This window comes from Manduca sexta, chromosome 9 (assembly GCF_014839805.1).
Source record: "Manduca sexta isolate Smith_Timp_Sample1 chromosome 9, JHU_Msex_v1.0, whole genome shotgun sequence".
Classification (NCBI taxonomy): domain Eukaryota; kingdom Metazoa; phylum Arthropoda; class Insecta; order Lepidoptera; family Sphingidae; genus Manduca; species Manduca sexta.
In genome coordinates, this window is record NC_051123.1 from 6,779,081 (window position 1) to 6,797,666 (window position 18,586).

At 34.2% G+C, this 18,586-nt stretch overlaps 3 protein-coding genes across 4 annotated transcripts; 1 reads left to right on the forward strand and 2 right to left on the reverse strand.

Annotated features, from left to right (window-relative positions):
- Positions 1–13: 13 nt before the first annotated feature.
- LOC115441342 (DNA replication ATP-dependent helicase/nuclease DNA2) lies at positions 14–15,248 on the reverse strand. Of its 2 annotated transcripts, none has more exons than XM_030166101.2 (23): positions 15,006–15,248; positions 14,364–14,919; positions 13,050–13,216; positions 12,575–12,711; positions 11,738–11,948; positions 11,075–11,305; positions 10,722–10,860; positions 10,332–10,491; positions 9,752–9,867; positions 8,982–9,102; positions 8,281–8,469; positions 7,983–8,071; positions 7,771–7,915; positions 7,246–7,380; positions 6,659–6,825; positions 4,669–4,774; positions 4,321–4,456; positions 2,672–2,761; positions 2,165–2,268; positions 1,404–1,587; positions 926–1,099; positions 526–708; positions 14–296 (listed from the first exon to the last, which is right to left on the reverse strand). In XM_030166101.2, the coding sequence occupies exons 1-23, from the start codon at positions 15,030–15,032 to the stop codon at positions 96–98; spliced, it is 3,768 nt and encodes a 1,255-aa protein (XP_030021961.1). In that variant the 5' UTR covers positions 15,033–15,248; the 3' UTR covers positions 14–95. The 2 variants fall into 2 exon arrangements, with proteins under 2 accessions (XP_030021961.1, XP_030021960.1); XM_030166100.2 differs by having other exon boundaries at positions 7,771–7,924.
- On the forward strand, positions 15,221–17,627 carry LOC115441345 (probable 18S rRNA (guanine-N(7))-methyltransferase). Its single transcript, XM_030166105.2, has 6 exons — positions 15,221–15,529; positions 15,609–15,646; positions 15,742–15,920; positions 16,210–16,403; positions 16,616–16,805; positions 17,022–17,627. Exons 1-6 carry the CDS (start codon positions 15,491–15,493, stop codon positions 17,210–17,212), a joined length of 831 nt encoding a protein of 276 aa, XP_030021965.1. The 5' UTR covers positions 15,221–15,490; the 3' UTR covers positions 17,213–17,627.
- Positions 16,764–18,486, reverse strand: LOC115441346 (ATP synthase subunit C lysine N-methyltransferase). The gene is made up of 2 exons (XM_030166106.2): positions 17,026–18,486; positions 16,764–16,809 (listed from the first exon to the last, which is right to left on the reverse strand). Exon 1 carries the CDS (start codon positions 18,395–18,397, stop codon positions 17,804–17,806), a length of 594 nt encoding a protein of 197 aa, XP_030021966.1. The 5' UTR covers positions 18,398–18,486; the 3' UTR covers positions 16,764–16,809; positions 17,026–17,803.
- Positions 18,487–18,586: the final 100 nt, after the last annotated feature.

An 18,586-nucleotide genomic window follows, 5' to 3' on the forward strand; every position in this document is an offset into this window, starting at 1 on the left:
AACAATTTGAAAATGAAATTCAAACACTTTAATAATGAAAAAGATCACGATTATGATTAGATGCCACATAATTTCACAAGTTTACTTCACTATTTTCACACAATAATCGTTTCATATTTGTTACTTAAACTATTTATTACGTTTTGTTCCACTTGAAGCGTCTTACATGCATTTATCAATCTTTGAAGCGGTATATACCGTTGCAGGGCTTGTGAATTTCCTACTATGATAAGTTTGTGTTTAGCTCTCGTGACGCTCACAGCCAACCGACGATTATCGTTTAATATTTCTCCTTCCTGGAACAGAATTATTATATTCGCAAAAACACTAGTATTTATGGATACATCAAAAATATTACAAATATTAATTAATTCGATATTATCTAAATGTAAGGTAGGTAAAATGTTCCCAAAACCCTTTTAGCAATACATTATTTCAATATTGATTTAATTGCCAAACTTATATATAATAATAAAATTATGTATAACTACTGTACAACTAAATAATTAAGTTATACATATTTACCTTAATTTTACGATCGTCAAAGCCTCTTTTTGTACATGAATATATGATCACAGACTTATCCCTGCCCTGGAACTGATCGACAGTGCTCACCTCCACGCCTTGATTGACGAATGAGCGACGCAAAAGCGACACTTGGTCCCGGAATGGGGCTATTATACCAATATCATTAGCTTTTACACCACCCTGTATAACAATATAGACACATGCAATCATTATGTAGGATTAAAACTATGTGTTTAGCCAATATTCTGCATGAAAAACAACTATAATCATGAAATAAAATTTGTTCATGTATTTTTTTAATTCGAGTGTATTGTATATCAAAACTCACAACTGTATATAAATTGAAGTGAAATTTATGTGCAATATAATCCTAATAAGCATAAAATATAATAATCACCTCTCTTAAAACGTCTACAATGGCAAGAATCACATACACCTCTTCTTTATTAATGCACGATTTGTTATTGCCTTCACCAGTATTGTTTGACGATTCCATATTTAAAAATAACGCTGCATGGTCAGGTTCTGGACTGCATACTGTCTTCAACCAACTGTCTTTTAATGATATTTTCTGAAAACAAATCAATATTATAGTTCATATATTATATCCCATTGAATAACTAATTATGTTTCTTTTTCATAATACAGATCCTTATACACATTATCATTATTTGTCGCACACGTACGTTGTGGTGAGGATAAGACGTGGGCAATGCGCACTAAACAAGCGACATTGATTTATTCTAACAATTTTACTCAGTAGTTTTTTGGTCATACATTTTAATTTCATTTTTTTTTTCTTTTAAATAACCAGTATATATAAATTATAAAAAAAAATCTACATCATAGTAAGCTGAATAACATAATGTTCCTACCTCTAAATCGACATTGAGTGTTGCTTTCGCCACTTTCTGGTCGGCACATTTAAGACTATTATTATACGCGACTAGATTAGCGATGTCTGCCAACGCCTGGTTCATACGGTACTGCAGTTTGATTGTAGATGTCGCTTCTTCGCTCATGAGCCTGTGGAATAGACTCTCTTCCATGCCCAGGCGCCTGTTAATAATATTATTTTTCATTCGTTGTTAACAGGTTTATTTTCACAATTCATGAATACAAAGAAATGATAAACAGGACTATACTTCAAGTTTGAAAATATAATTTGTATTATTGCCTAATCGAAAATGTGTTTGCGGAAATTGTTGCATTTAAATTCATAAAAAGTTCATCAAACCATAAGTAACATTCTTTCTTAAATATTTGAAATATTACATAATAACTATTACATAAAACACATACCACTGATCTAGTAGTAATTCCTGTGTCATACTGATATCGATCCATTAAAAGCCGCATGCAAATAATTGGAACATATCATATTTATATTGGATTATATTATATTTCTATAAAAATAATGCAAAGATTTACGGGTAACTTAGGATTTTCGTATGAGAGTCCACCTAGGTAGCTCTTTCACACACACTTTACTCTTTTGCATTTATAGTTCGAGTAACTTACTATAAAATATTATTTACAATAACATAACTATTTGGTTTCATTTAGTAAGGCAATATTAAAATAACCCTGTATAATAATGTGATAAGTTTTAAATATTAAACGCGTGCCTAATTACCTTGAATTGCGACTCCTTACAACAGGAGGCAGTTGTTCCGGGTCGCCCACTAGAACGAATCGTTTGGCGGCGAACAATGGACGTAACACCGTAGTTTGTAATACCTAAGATATGTAAATCTATTAAATAAAATATAATTCAGAACATTGTATAGAGTATGTAGTTAAGGGCTCTTACACGTAAACACGATACAATGACGCGTCGTAGTACGATGTAATAATATATTATTGAATTCAGCTGTTAATCATAAAGATCCAAAAAGTAAAGATGTTTATTGTTTAATCAACTGTCTAAGATGCACGGACCTGCCGATCATGAATATTACTCAATATCCCTAGCCAATACCCACATGTTAAATTAGTTTTACTACGCTAAAATACTGCTTTCCCCACATCTCATCAGGGCCGTAGCGGTTAAACCGGAGGATCGCTTATACACAGTTAGCAAGGTGACCGGTGATAAGTGAAGCAGTTACCCATACAGAAATAAATTGTTGATAGTCATTACCTGCGTGGCTTCATCTACAATGCAGACGTCGAATTCAGTCCGCGCGAGCATGGCGTGCGCGGCGCCCAAACACGTCACGCCCACCACTTGCTGCAACAATACACGCCACTGTATTTGTAATCAAGTTGCAATCACGTTGCCAGTTTTTTTTTCGCCAATTATAAACAAATGTTACATTATGTTTCAAATAAATAGGGTGTTTGACTGGTGTAACCAAAATATATAAAACTGCTCCAGGAGAAAGAATAGTGGGCAAAATATTTATCAAACACATTTTTTTATTTTAAATGTATGGGAAATATTTTATTTCCATCATTAAAATTAAGAATTTTTAATCTGTAACGCTCGGGGACTGAAACGTTGCGATGCCGGCCGCCATTGTTAGTGACGTCATCGGACATAAACATTGCATCGTGCAAAACAATAAATTTATAGTAACGCCTGCATGAAACATAGAACAACAGATGGCATACAATAATAACTAAAAAAAAACGAGGTTACAAAAAATATAGCCTCAACACACATTTTATATTTGACACTTATATTAAAACATAGATTTTTTGATGACAACAACATTTGTTATACAATATAAAACTATAAACTTACATTGAATAGATTTTCACAAAAATAAATCGTCGATTTATCCGACGTATATTTTGGATTTCGTCGTCCTAAAGTTAACCACTTCTTTCTTAAATCTTTTGACTTTGGCACATGAATGAACAGTTTTAGTACGAGTTTTTACGTAAAGGCACTGAACAATATTCATATGCTGGCCCATTCATTTCAGCGGAAAAGTAACAGATATAAAACCAAAAGTTTGTTTTGTTCTTAGGTGTAACAACTGTCACGAAAGTTTGCGTATGTGCGATGACGTCATACAGGGATCATGTCACGTGACAACGCGTTTTAGCGCGAAATTATAAATGAAAAAACAAAATCACGGATTTTTAGTAAGTTGGACATAATTGAACAATAAAAATATAATGGACACTATAAGTGAATAGTCATCTATCGTTGTACAAACATTTTAAAAAATTGTCAAACACCCTATTATTAGGTATATATGTGTCTTTGCACGTAGATTAGTTCGAGGGGGGGGGGGGGTCCGATATATGATATTTGATTCATCAGAGGCGTAGCCAGTTTAGTATCGGAGTGGGTTAAAAAAATAACACAACAAGAACGTCGATTGAATGATTCATATTCATTTTAAAAAAATAACAGAAAATGTATATTCTTAAAAAGTCTAAAACAATTCCTCACTCTCACCCTCTCCCGCTACGCTACGCCAATACGAATTTCATAAATTCGATCGAGCGCAGAAAATAGACCAATCAGAATAAAGATTTGACATCGTTACGAATTACTAATATTGATTGGTTTATTTTGAGACCGGATTATTGAAATTGGCCATATGATATTCTTAGTGTGAGAGTAATTTCGCTAGTACCTATGTAGTGTCCATAGTCAGTAGCTTTTTATTAAGTACAACAGGATGAGTCTGCTACATCTAATAAATGAATTGTCTGGGTGTTTACCAATAATAATTTTCTCACATCGACCCGCGCCAGAAGTATACCAATCGAGTAAAATTTTCTGCCTTATCACTTATCAAATCTCATGTTTGTGGCTCTTATAATACTTACCATTGAATCATAAAGCTGAGTCAATTCTGCAGTAGTTTTACATGTTTCTAAAAGTGTTTGTTCGCTGCATTTTTTTAAAGATTGGGCGATGCGTGCGTTTGAGCCGAGTCTGATTATTCGCAGAGATTCTGGCAACCTAGAAGAAATATTTAAAGTAGTCTATATACTTTAGTCCAAATTTATATAAATAATGATTAGTTCAAATACATATCTCAGTATAAAAGAATACTGAAATTTGGAACAACCACAAAAATATTAATTCTTTACTATATTATGGTTACATAGTAATTTCCCGTAACCTGATCTATTAACGCAGTATAAGTTAAACCAATAGTACTTCATAATAACCTGGATAGTACAGTGTCAACGGCAGAATGCGTATGCGCAGTCACAAGCACACGCTGTTTTAACGCAACCATCATCTGTATAAGAACACTAATAGTTTGTGTTTTACCTGAAATGAAAAATAACATGTAAATGGAATAAAAAAAATTGTAGCCCACTTCACTCAATATAGTCTGTCAGTTTTTGCGTCGTTTAATCTATACTATTATATAAAGCTGAAGAGTTTGTTTGTTTGTTTGTTTGTTTGTTTGTTTGTTTGTTTGAACGCGCTAATCTCAGGAACTACCGGTCCGAACTGAAAAATTCTTTTTGCGTTGGATAGCCCTTTGTTCGTGGAGTGCTATAGGCTATATATCATCACGCTATACCCAATAGGAGCGGAGCAGTAATGTCTTATCTCAGGAACTACCGGTTCGAACTGAAAAATTCTTTTGTGTTGGATAGCCCTTTGTTCGTGGAGTGCCATAGGCTATATATCATCACGCTATACCCAATAGGAGCGGAGCAGTAATGTCTTATCTCAGGAACTACCGGTTCGAACTGAAAAATTCTTTTTGTGTTGGATAGCCCTTTGTTCGTGGAGTGCCATAGGCTATATATCATCACGCTATACCCAATAGGAGCGGAGCAGTAATGTCTTATCTCAGGAACTACCGGTTCGAACTGAAAAAATCTTTTGTGTTGGATAGCCCTTTGTTCGTGGAGTGCCATAGGCTATATATCATCACGCTATACCCAATAGGAGCGGAGCAGTATTGTCTTATCTCAGGAACTACCGGTTCGAACTGAAAAATTCTTTTTGTGTTGGATAGCCCTTTGTTTGTGGAGTGCTATAGGCTATATATCATCACGCTATACCCAATAGGAGCGGAGCAGTAATGGCTAAACTCAGGAACTACCGGTCCCAACAGAAAAATTATTTTTGCGTTGGATAGCCTTTTGTTCGTGGAGTACTATAGGCTATATATCATCACGCTATACCCAATAGGAGCGGTGCAGTAATGGCTAATCTCAGAAACTACCGATTCAAACTGAAAAATTCTTTTTGTGTTGAATAGTCCTTTGTTTGTGGAGTGCTCAAAGTTATATATCATCACGCTATGGCCAATAGGAGCGGAGCAGTAATGTCTAATCTCAGGAACTACCGGTTTCAACTGAAAAATTCGTTTTGTGTTGGATAGCCCTTTATTTGTGGAGCGCTATAGGCTATATATCATCACGCTATGACCAATAAGAGCGAAGCAGTAATGAAACATGATGCAAAAACGGGGACAATTTATTAGTTTTGAGAGCTTCTGTTGCGTGCGCTGCGTAAACGGTTAAAGTTATGCAACAATAATGTATGACGGGATTGTTCCTCTTAAAAAGTTCTACAAAAATATATCATAAAACAACGTCCCCCGCTGCATCGGTCTGCCGGAACGTGTTAAACTCAAAAACTACCCAACGTATTAGGATAAAATTTGGTATGGAGACAGTTTGAGACCCTGGGAAGAACATAGACTCCCGGGAAAATATATAGCGTGACTTTTATAACGGAAAACTTTAGCCCGAAAAACTTTATAACGCGGGCGGAGCCGCGGGCAAAAGCTATCTATATATATAAAAATGAATCCCTATTTCCCTTGGTCACGCCATCACGCGTGAACGGCTAGACCGATTTCTCTATTTTTTTTGTTGTGTTTGTTATTGTCAGGAGAAGGATCTTGTGAAAGAAAAAATTAAGAAAGTTGAGCGGAACGCTAGAAAATTTAAGAAAAGTTAATTTCAGCGATTGGCAGAATGCGCGCTGCAAATTCATAGTTAAGACGGGACAACGTCTGTCGGGACAGCTAGTATTATATATAATATCGATTCAATTAAAACTAGTCCTGAACGCACGATCGATACGATATTCCTTTGTAACCATATGCTTTGGACGTCATATTTGAAACTTTTTTTTTTATTCATAGAAAGTTAATATTACGTGACTTAATTATTTTTAATACATTACCAGTTCCCGGCAATCCTTTCAGAAGGGCGTAATCTCTGGCAGCTAGAATTTTGAACACTGCTCTTTGTTGTTCTATATTGAGTGTGCGCATGAGCTTAGAGCCGAGCCGGCCGACTTCTCTCGGCAGTTTTTGATCGAATTCTGGCGATGCTTTATCTATTATTAGTCTGAAAAATATTATTTAGCATTTAATTTTCTCTAATTTTTATAGTCCTGATGCAAAATTAAAAGCTGATGAAATTATATTTTAATTTATTTAGGCAAAGACATGGTACACTTATATGCATAAAGTTGTTGGCCTCTTAAACTAGGCGTACCTGTATCTTGCGAGCCTGATTGAATTAATAATACATATGTTATGAAATTTGCAGGTTGAAAATATACCAAACAAATCAAATTATACGTGAACATAATGATAAAAAATTATTGATATGGATTAACAATGTTAATTAATTTATTTTACTAAAATTCATGACGGTGCGACTATTGTATTCGTGACTTCTCGTCACTTAGTTAGCTCTTGGCTCACTACCCGATGCAGTTAATCTAAAATACTTAGATATTGATTTGACCAAACATATTCTCACCTTCTTAGTCTCTCTGCTCTGTCGCTATCTTCAATAAGAACTCCTAAATTGGTCAGATTCGCCACAACAGTCGCATACGACTCGTATGTGTCGATATGGTACGCGGTGTTTTTATTTAATCGACGACTTAGGTCACTAAAACATATTCATTATTAACATAGTACTGGGAAACATAATATTGTCATTATAGTAACTGGCTATCGAGTTGTTAATAATATTATTTTTAGTGGTAATGACGGAAAACCAACAAATAGGTTATTAGATAGTTTGACATCACCAATCTTTATGCAAAGTTACAATATCTAAGAAATAAGACTTCCCTGATAATGATAATATAGTAAAACTATATAGTGATTAAATTGATACTTTACACGATTTTCTATTCTGTATCTTCCTTGAATAATATTGACGCTTATCGGAAATTTTAACATTCCTCAAGTAATTAAAGTATGTATATATAAGTAATTAAAGTCATGATTCATTACATTATAGACTAAACATGTTATAACAGATTTATAATTTTACCGTTCTAAGAGTATATGCACCTCTCCATCTCTCGCTACTGACACAACTCCAGCCGCGATCCATGGTCTATTGTCTATGCTCACTATTGAAAAATCTCCTTCTTGTGGACCTTTTTGACTTTTCGCATCTTCATTGTTCACATTATCTGAAATGTCTTCATTAATTAAAATGCAATAATATGTATATGTATTTATGTACAATATGTTACTTACTTTGAGGTGTAAATACATGGAGGTATCTGTCAGCTACTGGTTGCACATCTTTAAGTTTTAAGTAAGCCGCACAAGTACCGCGTTTTTGCCTGTAAAGTTATTATTAATTTAAATAATTGTATGATAATAATAAGGGTTCCATTTATCTACCATTGTTACTCATCGCATTTCCTTCGCCATAGTAGTTTAGATAACTATACATTGGGCACGAAGGACCAAAAATATTGCCATTATGATATATAAATACATCATACATATACAGTACTATTATAATACTAATATTAGTGCTATTAAATACCTTTTATCTGCACTGTCGGTCCATAAGGATTGCAACGGAGCTGATCTCAGCTGCTCAGCTTCCTCCATCTTGAGTAACGCTGTCCAGTGCAAGAAGTACTTTATATGAGCGGGTGTCAAATGTCCCAGCGCTTCGCCGCGCAGTTTGAATAATGGATGAGTTTCAGTCACGCTCGGTCCGTCTGTATGCCTAAAAAAATATATTATATGTACTTGCTTTCTCTCATAGATTTGCACGAGAGATTTCTTATAAAAAGTAGCCTATGATAGTCCTTTCCAGAATCTCAAAGTATCTCCATACCGCACTTCTTCTAAATCCGTGCTGTAGTTTTGAATTTAAGGCGTTCAGCTAGATAGACAGACAAACGCGGTGTGCAACTTTTTTTTATAATATTATGTAGGCATATAATAAACATGCCTTATTGCTCTAATAACAGATATTAGTTACTGTTAACTATAAATAACTTTTATATATTTGAAAAAAGTAGTTCCCTAACGCTTAATCTGACGGACGAAGAATTGCGAAAATTGAAACTTTATTTTTTACATACCTATCATAACCTAGAGATGCTTCATGTCTGAAAATAACCTGAGTTAAGATATTAATATAATCTCTGAAAAAATAAAATATAATCTCCTCCACTAAAAAATTTAAATTACTTTCGCCAAGCTCACCAGAAATTTTCTGCTGCCGCTACTCACCAAAGATGCAATGAGCAGATAGTAAGGTAGGCACATTTGCCGCAAGCGCTATGATGATTCACGGGCTCCGGCAGTCTCTGCTGTAACAACACCGCCGCGTCTTCTATGTCAGTCAATTGATCTGAAAACGATAAACCATATGTTACTAATTGATAAATGTCTCCTACGTGAATTTGTCTAGGTAGGTATATAATATCAGCTCTGTATTATATACTGTCTCACTGCTGGACACGGGCATCCTCTACTACTGAGAGGGAAAAGGCCTTAGTCAAACACGGTGGCCTATTGCGGATCGGTAGTCTTTAGAAATCCTCAAAATTCCTATGGAAAACTTCTCAAGTATGTAGGTTTCCTCACTTTATTATTTTGCCGTTAAATCAAGCTATAACTCAGAGTCATGGGTATGCATAAATTTATATATTCTGCCGGCAAGCAGTAATAAAGGAAATTTGTATTCTGCTTTGTAGGATCAGAGGCCATAAACAAGATGCATTTCTACAATTGTTTACATTAATAGAAAACAAAACAAAAATGTATGGGAATGACATGTCCCAATGATAAGTCTCCCATATGTAATGTTTGAGTCAACAAATCTAAAAGGGCCTTGTGGCTACGGCCCCTGTACCCTATGTAATTATTATGAATCGTATTGAAACCACAAATGTAATTTTTCGGTATGAATAGTTCAATTGGAGAAATTGCCAGAATTTGTGTCGCAGTGTTTACCATCAAAAAAGAAACTTTATCATCATTTAATAAGTTCAAATTACCAGGACAAGCGTCACCAGGGCCCGCGGCGAGGTATTGGACGAGTTGGTTCCGCAGCATTACCAAGTCGCGACGTTCAGGGTATCCGCAGCTCACTTCCTTTAGCTCCACATTATCTCTGCAAAATATTGTTTATTTATAAATTTAAGATTTCTTGCTCTTTGACAGTATCCAGTTTTAGTTGTAAAATGAATAAAAATGTATTATATTTTTGTGAAAGGCGTACTTCGATTCTACAAGATAATGCCAATACAAGAGAAAAAAAAACGAGGACTGCCCTGTCTCTAGCGGAAGGCATATGCTTGGCGTAAGGTTGCTTTCATGATGTCATGATAATATTATCGCAGCTTGGACGAGGTGCGCGAATAAATGTACACTCCCGCAACTAAAGAAATGCAGTCAGCCATAATAGTTGCTAAGACTTCAAATCGCTTTTTTACTTTAAGTTTAATGAAGTAACGTAAGTCCTTTTAAGTTATTTTTGTAAAGAGAAGTTTTGGTAACACGACAAAGTGTGCAATTTGAATTTTTTTATTTGTTCAGCAGCTGCTGTGGATGACGCAGTCGCTAATATGTAATCACTTCAAATAGAGCAGCAGTCCGCGCTGCAGCGCCGCGGTAGGGTCCTCAGCGCGCTGCAGGCCCAGCATCATGCCGTACAGCACCAGCTGCCCGCGGTGCTCCGCCGACATCGACGCTTTACCGCTCTTTAGCTCTAATGGCACTGTGGCCTGCTGACTACCTGGAATGATTACACTTTCTATTATACAACTTTAAATCTTTTTTTTTTATTTGATGCAATGTAACACGCTGGACGTAAGTAGACAAATAAATGTTATAAATTTATTAAATAAAATATCGTTTTTATCGTCATAATAATAAAAAGTAACTATCATCATCAACATGCGTAAAAACGTATGAAGAGTAGAACCAAATTTAAAATGATGGAAAGATGATTGAGATAGAACATGCCTTTCCTATCGTGAATAGTCACTTGTAATGTAGCATCGATTTTTCCTTTCAATCCTAATTGCGGACAACACAGATTCTCTTCTATATCCAACACTTTATCTATGTGCCCATTCCATTTATCTTTGTCATGTTTCTTTTGCTAAAATAAAATTGAATGATTAATTTCACACTTTAATGCATTCACAAAATGTTGTTTTGTACTGGCAGATCAACATAACTGTAGGATGGAAGGTAATTTTTCTAATCTCTAATTTCATTGCCCGTATCAAGTGAATAGAATAGTCAGTAATTTTGACTATAGCAACTATATGGCATTATACATTATACTACAACAGTAATATTATGTTAGTCACCATAGCATGTCTCGACTTAGGATCCACATACACCTGCATAAACTTAGCAAGTGGCTGTAAATACTGCTGCATGTTGTTGCGAGTCTCTTCCTCTGTCAATCCAGCATCATACAGCATTTGTATAGACTCCTTTATTATGGAATCGGTCTCAGCTCTTATTCGTTCCATGGTCATAATGTTCTGAGTCAACACTTTTTGTACTAACTCGTGAATTAGAATACCTATTGTCATCTAAAAATAAGACAAAATATAAAAATATATCAGAGACCTAACTGCATGCATTAAGACTGTGCGTATTAAGTGAACAGTAGCAATAACAGAACGCGTGTATCGCATTCGCGCGCCTAACTTCAGATAAAATGTATACTTCTTGGGTATACAACTTTGCGTGAATATATACGAGTATATTTTTTGTATCCCTAATACTGGCCAAAAATGCTATATATTTCAATTCAATTTAAAAGCCTTTATTAACTAAAAAGAGAGTACATGTTGGACCACCATTCGAGTTGCCTACCTCTTTTCTACATTGCATTATATTTCTCTTACCAGGTTACCTGCCCATTTCCATATCAGGACTTTCATTCTTCTTCCTACATTTTCCCACTTTGTGTTTTATCTGTCTTTCTATAAATTATGTATAGCTTAAAATAATATACTCACAGCTGTGTTTGCCGAATCGATACCCCTCCATCGTTCTTGCAAAATCGCCTTTCGCTTACAAAACACACCAGCCACAACACTAGTGCTGGATATCAGGTGATCTGGCCGTAGCACCAGCAAGCCAGAGCTATTGTTCACACAATACTGTCCAGCAGAATTGCGTATCGCATACACACTAACTATGTCACCTTTCTCTATGGGTGTGTGTAACCTGTAATAATTAATGGATGTACAATATTAATATTTGGTAGAATTGTGCAAAGTAAACTTCTGCTGTTGGCTAGAATAGGGGACCGTCCTGTGTTTGATTTTGTACATTATTCTATATGTAATAGTTAATAATACGAAAAAGAAACCCTCCTGCGAAAACTACATTAAAATTGGTTAAAAAATGAGCCAGTAATTCATATTTTAAATATTACTATGTGCCGAAGTGGGCGCGAAATAGGGAGATCGCTACATCCCTTTCTTTTGCACGCGTCGTAATGCCCGATGACGTCACACGTGGGTATTGCGCCTCTTTTCTGTTTCTCGTTAATTACCCTTCTACCGAAATTTAAAGACTTATAACTAGTTGATTTTTTACCGGATTTAAATAATTCTTTCTGTGTTATAATTTATATAACGTAAATATTTGATAATAATAAAGAACAAAAATGAGTCCGGTCCCCTATTGGTGTAAAAAATCGGTCCATAAAGATAATTTCAGGAGGTATGAATAATGTATTATGATAATGAAACATAATAGAGCCTTAAGTACTTCTTTGAAACTAATGTGATTTTATTTATTTTAATGATTTTTACTATAAACAAACAAGTGGTATATAATAGACATACCAAATTCCTTCAATAATACAAGTGCATTCATTATTGTTAGAATTCTTGAGTTTCAGTTCTAAGTTTTTTGCATGATGTGTTACATCTATCACTTCACATCTTTGCATAGTGCTGAGGTCCAAGTCCTCTTTACAAACCTGTAAATCAATTTAAATAAAAGATAAAAAATAAAAACGAATTGGTACTGGTATTTAAAATTATGAATTTGTATTAAAGCCACAATTTATATATGTATTTATGACTCATTGTTTGCAACTTCTTATTGCACTGCAAAATATAGATATAATATATATATTTACATATCTCTTGGTTGCCATCCAGCCAGAACCCTTTGTACTTGTCAGGTTTATTGAAGTATTACTTTCAACAATAGTTGAACAGTTTCATGTTTATGTCTGATATTCTTTAAAGTTTTTGTTATGAAAATTTTATCTTTCCTGTACTAAAGAATAATATAGTAAATATGGAACAGTACCTTCTCAATATTATCAATTTGCCATTCATCACCAAATGCATCACAATACTCAATGTCATTAAATTCCAATACTTTTGCGGTAGAACCACATTTTGATGGTGACCAATATTTTGTTAAATCTCTATGACCTGGTGATCTTGATTTATTTGATGGTGAATTTTGAAAGCCTGTAATGAATTAGAACAATCTGTACTATAAAATTGTTGTATAAAAAAAGACTTTTTGACATTATTATTTTTTTTAAGACATGCCCATATTGCTGTGCTAACAAGTCTGTTTCTCAGCTTTGTTTATCTGATAGCCAACTAGATTAAAGATGTATTTCAATATTAACCAATCACAACAGCCCTATGTCTACGCACAGCCAAGGCTGCCATGCCATCAGCATTGAGAAACAGACTTGTTATCACAGCAATGCTCCGTCCTTGGATAAATAATGTTTATGAATAAGGGGGTTAGTAGACATACAACTGATATAACTATCATATATTTTAACAAAACATAGTATTACATAAATAATAAGGTTATACCAGTTTGATTTGGCCTTAATCAAATAATATGGCTGCACCATAGAACATTAAAACAACCTACAGACTAATAAGCAAGTACCAGTACATGTAAACAATCACAACAATCAGTGCCACACCTGGATAGACATCTGAAAAAACATCTTGTATCCTTAGACAAGATATCCCTATGCATTGTTGTATGTACCATCACTAGAAACTACATTAAACAAACATTTATATGATTTAGGTATGGTCGACAGCCCCTATGCAGGAGTTATCTGCTAGCTGACAAAACAAACTGTCATCCTGGAATGCAAAGGCATAGCTAAAGAATACTAAACACTAAAGCATACTAAACAGGCTGAAATCTTTAACACACAGGAATCACTACAAGAAGCCTGTAGAGAAACCAGAAAGAATGCTTATGGTCATAGTTAGACTGGCTAAGTCGTTAGCTGGGAATCATATTATTGCCCAATCACCATGGCCAATGGCTAAGTGAAAGGAAAAGGTACCCACAACCAATAAAAAAAATATATATTTTATTTTAATTGTCATTTGCAAGACATATTTACTCAATGTAGAATCAGAGATAAACAAAAAAATCTTACAAACATGAGCCCAGACCTATACTTGGCAGTGCCTCCCCTGAGTTCGACACAAGTGCATAATTTTGAATGTAATTCTGCTGAATTGTTGGGATTACTAAAATTTAACTTTCCCTCTGAATTGAAAGCTGGCTACACAATACTTACAGATTTAATTAAAAGGAATGTTTATACAAAAGTATAAAAATATACTCTACCTTGTCTAGGACTTTTCTTGGGAGTTGAATTTTTCTTTTTTTCAGAGCTACCAGAACTTTTATGAACATGATTTTTCATTGGTGATTCCTTAATGGGAGTTTTAACTTTACATGATACATGATTTTGGTTTTCTAATATAATTTTTTTATTTTCTGATTCATTATTATCAATACCAAGTGGCAATAATGGAGATCTGCTTTTAGCTTTTTCAGTATCATTTTTAATAAATTCTGATTTGTCATCGACTAGTAATTTTATATGAGATTCCTTTGTGCATAAATATTCTTTCTTTGGTGACCTATTGGTTTCAGAAACTCCATTGTTGTGTGATTTTAGGGGACTGTTACAACACTCAATTTTCGGTTTCTTAGAAACATTCTTACACAAGCCATTTGTTTCAAAATACGAGCTCTTATCTTGATTACATTGATTGTCTTCTGATACACCAGGCGATGAAGCCTTCCTTTTATTTGGTTGTTCTGATATATCTTGCGTTTTAACGGGCGGGGTAGTTTTAAAAAACTGGCTTATAGATTTCTGTTTGTTCACAGGGGCCTGAGAATGGTATGTAAATTAAAAACAATAATAAAAAAAATATATTTAATTTTTGAAGAGGTTCATTTACCTTTTTTTTACCTTACCTTTTTCAAACTTAACACTTTAGGCATGTTATATTGTTGCTGTATAAAAACACATTCGCACAATAGATATTTCTTAGATTTAAATGCGAATTGAAATAACAAATAGACTTTATGTTCCAGTTTATCGCGATTCTCCCGCGTTAATTATCTTGACATTGACAGCGGAGATTGACAGTAGAAAATAACGCATTTTTATGATTTATAAAATGATACAAACTAATAAGAACTATGCAGTCTGCGTGTCCAAAGATTATATTTTATGCTAAAGATCGCATCGTCACGAAACAAGAGTAATGAAAATGAAGTAGTGATACATGAAACGACTGGTGTTAGACAAAGACAAATAATCAGCTTATAATTATTACTGTCAGATCACAAATGTTTATAATTATTTTTTTAGGTTATGTCTCGTGTTTACAAATTATATGAATATTCGGATAAAAGTTATTTAATCTTTTTAATTTGTATAATATTTTGTGAATACAATGGCTCGGCGCCCGGAACATCAAGCTCCACCTGAAATAGTAAGTAATTAATGTCTAGGTTTCAACACAATCATATTTTTATCATGTTATTTAAATTGTTGTTTTGTTTCATTTGTAGTTCTATAATGAGGAAGAGGCAAGAAAATATACGCAAAAGTACGTATTTTATGTTATTTACCTATCTTAACGTAATGTTAGTCTAAATTGTTTTGTATCTATATGTCTAAACCTAATAATAAATATATTTCTAGCTCACGAATAATAGAAATCCAAGGGCAGATGACGGAGAGATGTATAGAGCTTCTTTTATTGCCAGAAGATTCGCCATGCCTGCTTTTGGACATAGGATGTGGTTCAGGCCTGTCCGGAACTGTGTTAGAAGAAAATGGACACATGTGGATTGGAATGGACATATCAAGAGCTATGTTAGGTATAATAATACATTATTTTTAGTAAATTTTTAAATCCTCTGTGTGTAAACTATACAGACATATTACACCTAGGTTGTCTGGAAGAAATAGTTAATAGCAATAACATCATCATTAATCATTTGTACTTATTGTTTAGACCTAGTCTCTCTAATGTAAATTTGTTTTTTCTTCTACACTGTATATTTATAAGGAAGAGCTTATAAATAATATTAGGATTTTATATTTGCAACAGCCTTTTACTAAAAATACAATTTCAGAAATTTATTTCTTCCAATTTTAATATTATAGATGTCGCAGTAGAAAGAGAAACAGAAGGTGACCTGGTATTAGCAGATATGGGAGAGGGTGTACCATTCAGGGCTGGTTGTTTTGATGGGGCTGTATCAGTGTCTGCTATCCAATGGCTGTTCAATGCTGATAAGAAATCTCACAATCCAATCAAGAGACTGAATAAATTCTTCACTACTCTATTTGCTGCATTGGTATGATAGCTTTTTATTTGTAAAAATATAAATTATGGATACATAAATCATTTTTAAAACACAAATTACCAGATTCCTCTTGCAACTTTAGTTCTGTCTAATAGGGTTTATGGTCTATAGTATATTTTTAATACAACATTTCTTTTGTCATTTTTTAAAATAATTTAACTTTAATTTTTCCATTTTGAAATTATTTACTTTTTTATTTTCAGTCCAGGTCAGCCAGAGCAGTGTTTCAGTTCTACCCAGAGAATGAGACTCAATTGGAATTGTTGACTGCACAAGCTATGAAAGCTGGTTTCTATGGTGGTGTCGTTATAGACTACCCAAACTCTGCTAAAGCCAAGAAATTCTTTTTGGTGTTGATGACAGGAGGGTCTGCACCACTTCCACAGGCATTAGGTACCTGTTCTAGAATTTTCACAAACTTTTCTAGTGTATGAAAGCGCAGTGACTTTAGTTACACTCTAAAATGCATAGTTATGTTGGCTGTATTCTGTATAATGCTATTTAAATAAGTCAACAATAATGACTCAAAATGATGAATTAGTAACCACCTTTTTTAAAAAAGATTAATGCCATTCAGACTTGTATATCAAACAATATTGTCAATAACAGGTACAGAAGAAACAGATAATGGACTGCAAGTGAAATATGCAAAACGAGAAGCCACAAGGGGTGCAAGAGGTAAACCACTGAAGAACTCAAGAACATGGATTATGGAGAAAAAAGAAAGGAGAAGGAAACAAGGCAAAGATACCAAACCCGACACAAAATATACTGGGAGGAAAAGAAGTGGCAGATTTTAAACAAACACATTTGTATTATAATTTATTTCTAAGGAACTATAAAAAATGTTTCATACATAAATTGTACAGTTATATATTTTTTTTTACTTGATACAGCTAAGTATTTAAACTCCCAAGGATGTAAAATGTATCTGTGATCAATTGAACTAAAACCCACTTATTTCATTACAACCAATGGCTAATTGTGAGTTGCAGCAAATGTTATATAAGGTGGTAATTTATCAAACATCTGGTGTCTAAATATACCATATATTACATATAATAATAAATATATTTATCTGGTAACTCTGGTGTCACTGTGAATACAAGTTGTACTGTAGTTACACACATTTTCCCACAGGCTTGCACATTCACAACCAGCCGTCTTTTTGACTTGCTTATATTTAGGAAAAGATATTAAACAGTTATGATCTTAGAACTCTTTTATGATTCACAAAAAAATCCACAAACCTATGTTACCTAAAAATTAAGAAATTCTTCATTTTAATGTAACAATGTACCCTACATAATATAAACTGTAAGTAATTTACTTACTGTCAACTAAACAATTTGATGTTGCTTTACCATAAAAGTTATTAGCTACACAAGTTATTATCTAGTCACAACATATTTCCACACTGTATCAACACCATGGCCAATTATCTCTACTGGAACCATATTGGGCAGTGGAAACCTGCATGCAACCACCACAGTGCCATTATCAGTCTCTTGCAACAGTTTGCTTTCAAATTCACTCATCATTTGTTCCACACCAAATATAACTATGTTATTGTAAGGTTTTAAATCAAATTTCCAAAGATTTCTGCGATAAAACCGTGTTCCTCTGTACTGGGAGTTTAATAGCGCTACTATCCTTGAATAATAGACGAGCCAAGCATTTAATTCTACTCCATCGGCCTTAAAGCCAAGTTTGGCAGCAGTAAAAACTATTCTTCCATCACCAGATCCAACGTCCAGAAGTTTTCCACTGCGACCTGCTAAAGCCTTCGACACTCCAGCAAGTTGCTCAGTTGTTGCAGGCACATAAGGTAAACAAACTCTTCTCAAAGCCGGAGAAACAAACGGAATACATACAATACTAACGCCCACTGCTAGTCCACCCGTTGTGTAAATCAAAGTCTTCCCAACACGAGATAATTTACGGGTTTTATTAGTTTTTGGGGCATCTAAAACTTCTAACTCCATACTTGTTGGTATTTTGATTTCATAACCGTGAGACTTAATTTGAGGTTATTTTTTCTGTTACCTGACATATTTTGACAGCAATCAGATGATTACTAAAGACCATAGATTAGTAAAGGGTGCTGGAAGTTAGGTAGGTATGAGAGAAGGTAGTTCACAGCTTTGTTGGTTGTGAATTGTGATGCCAGTGAG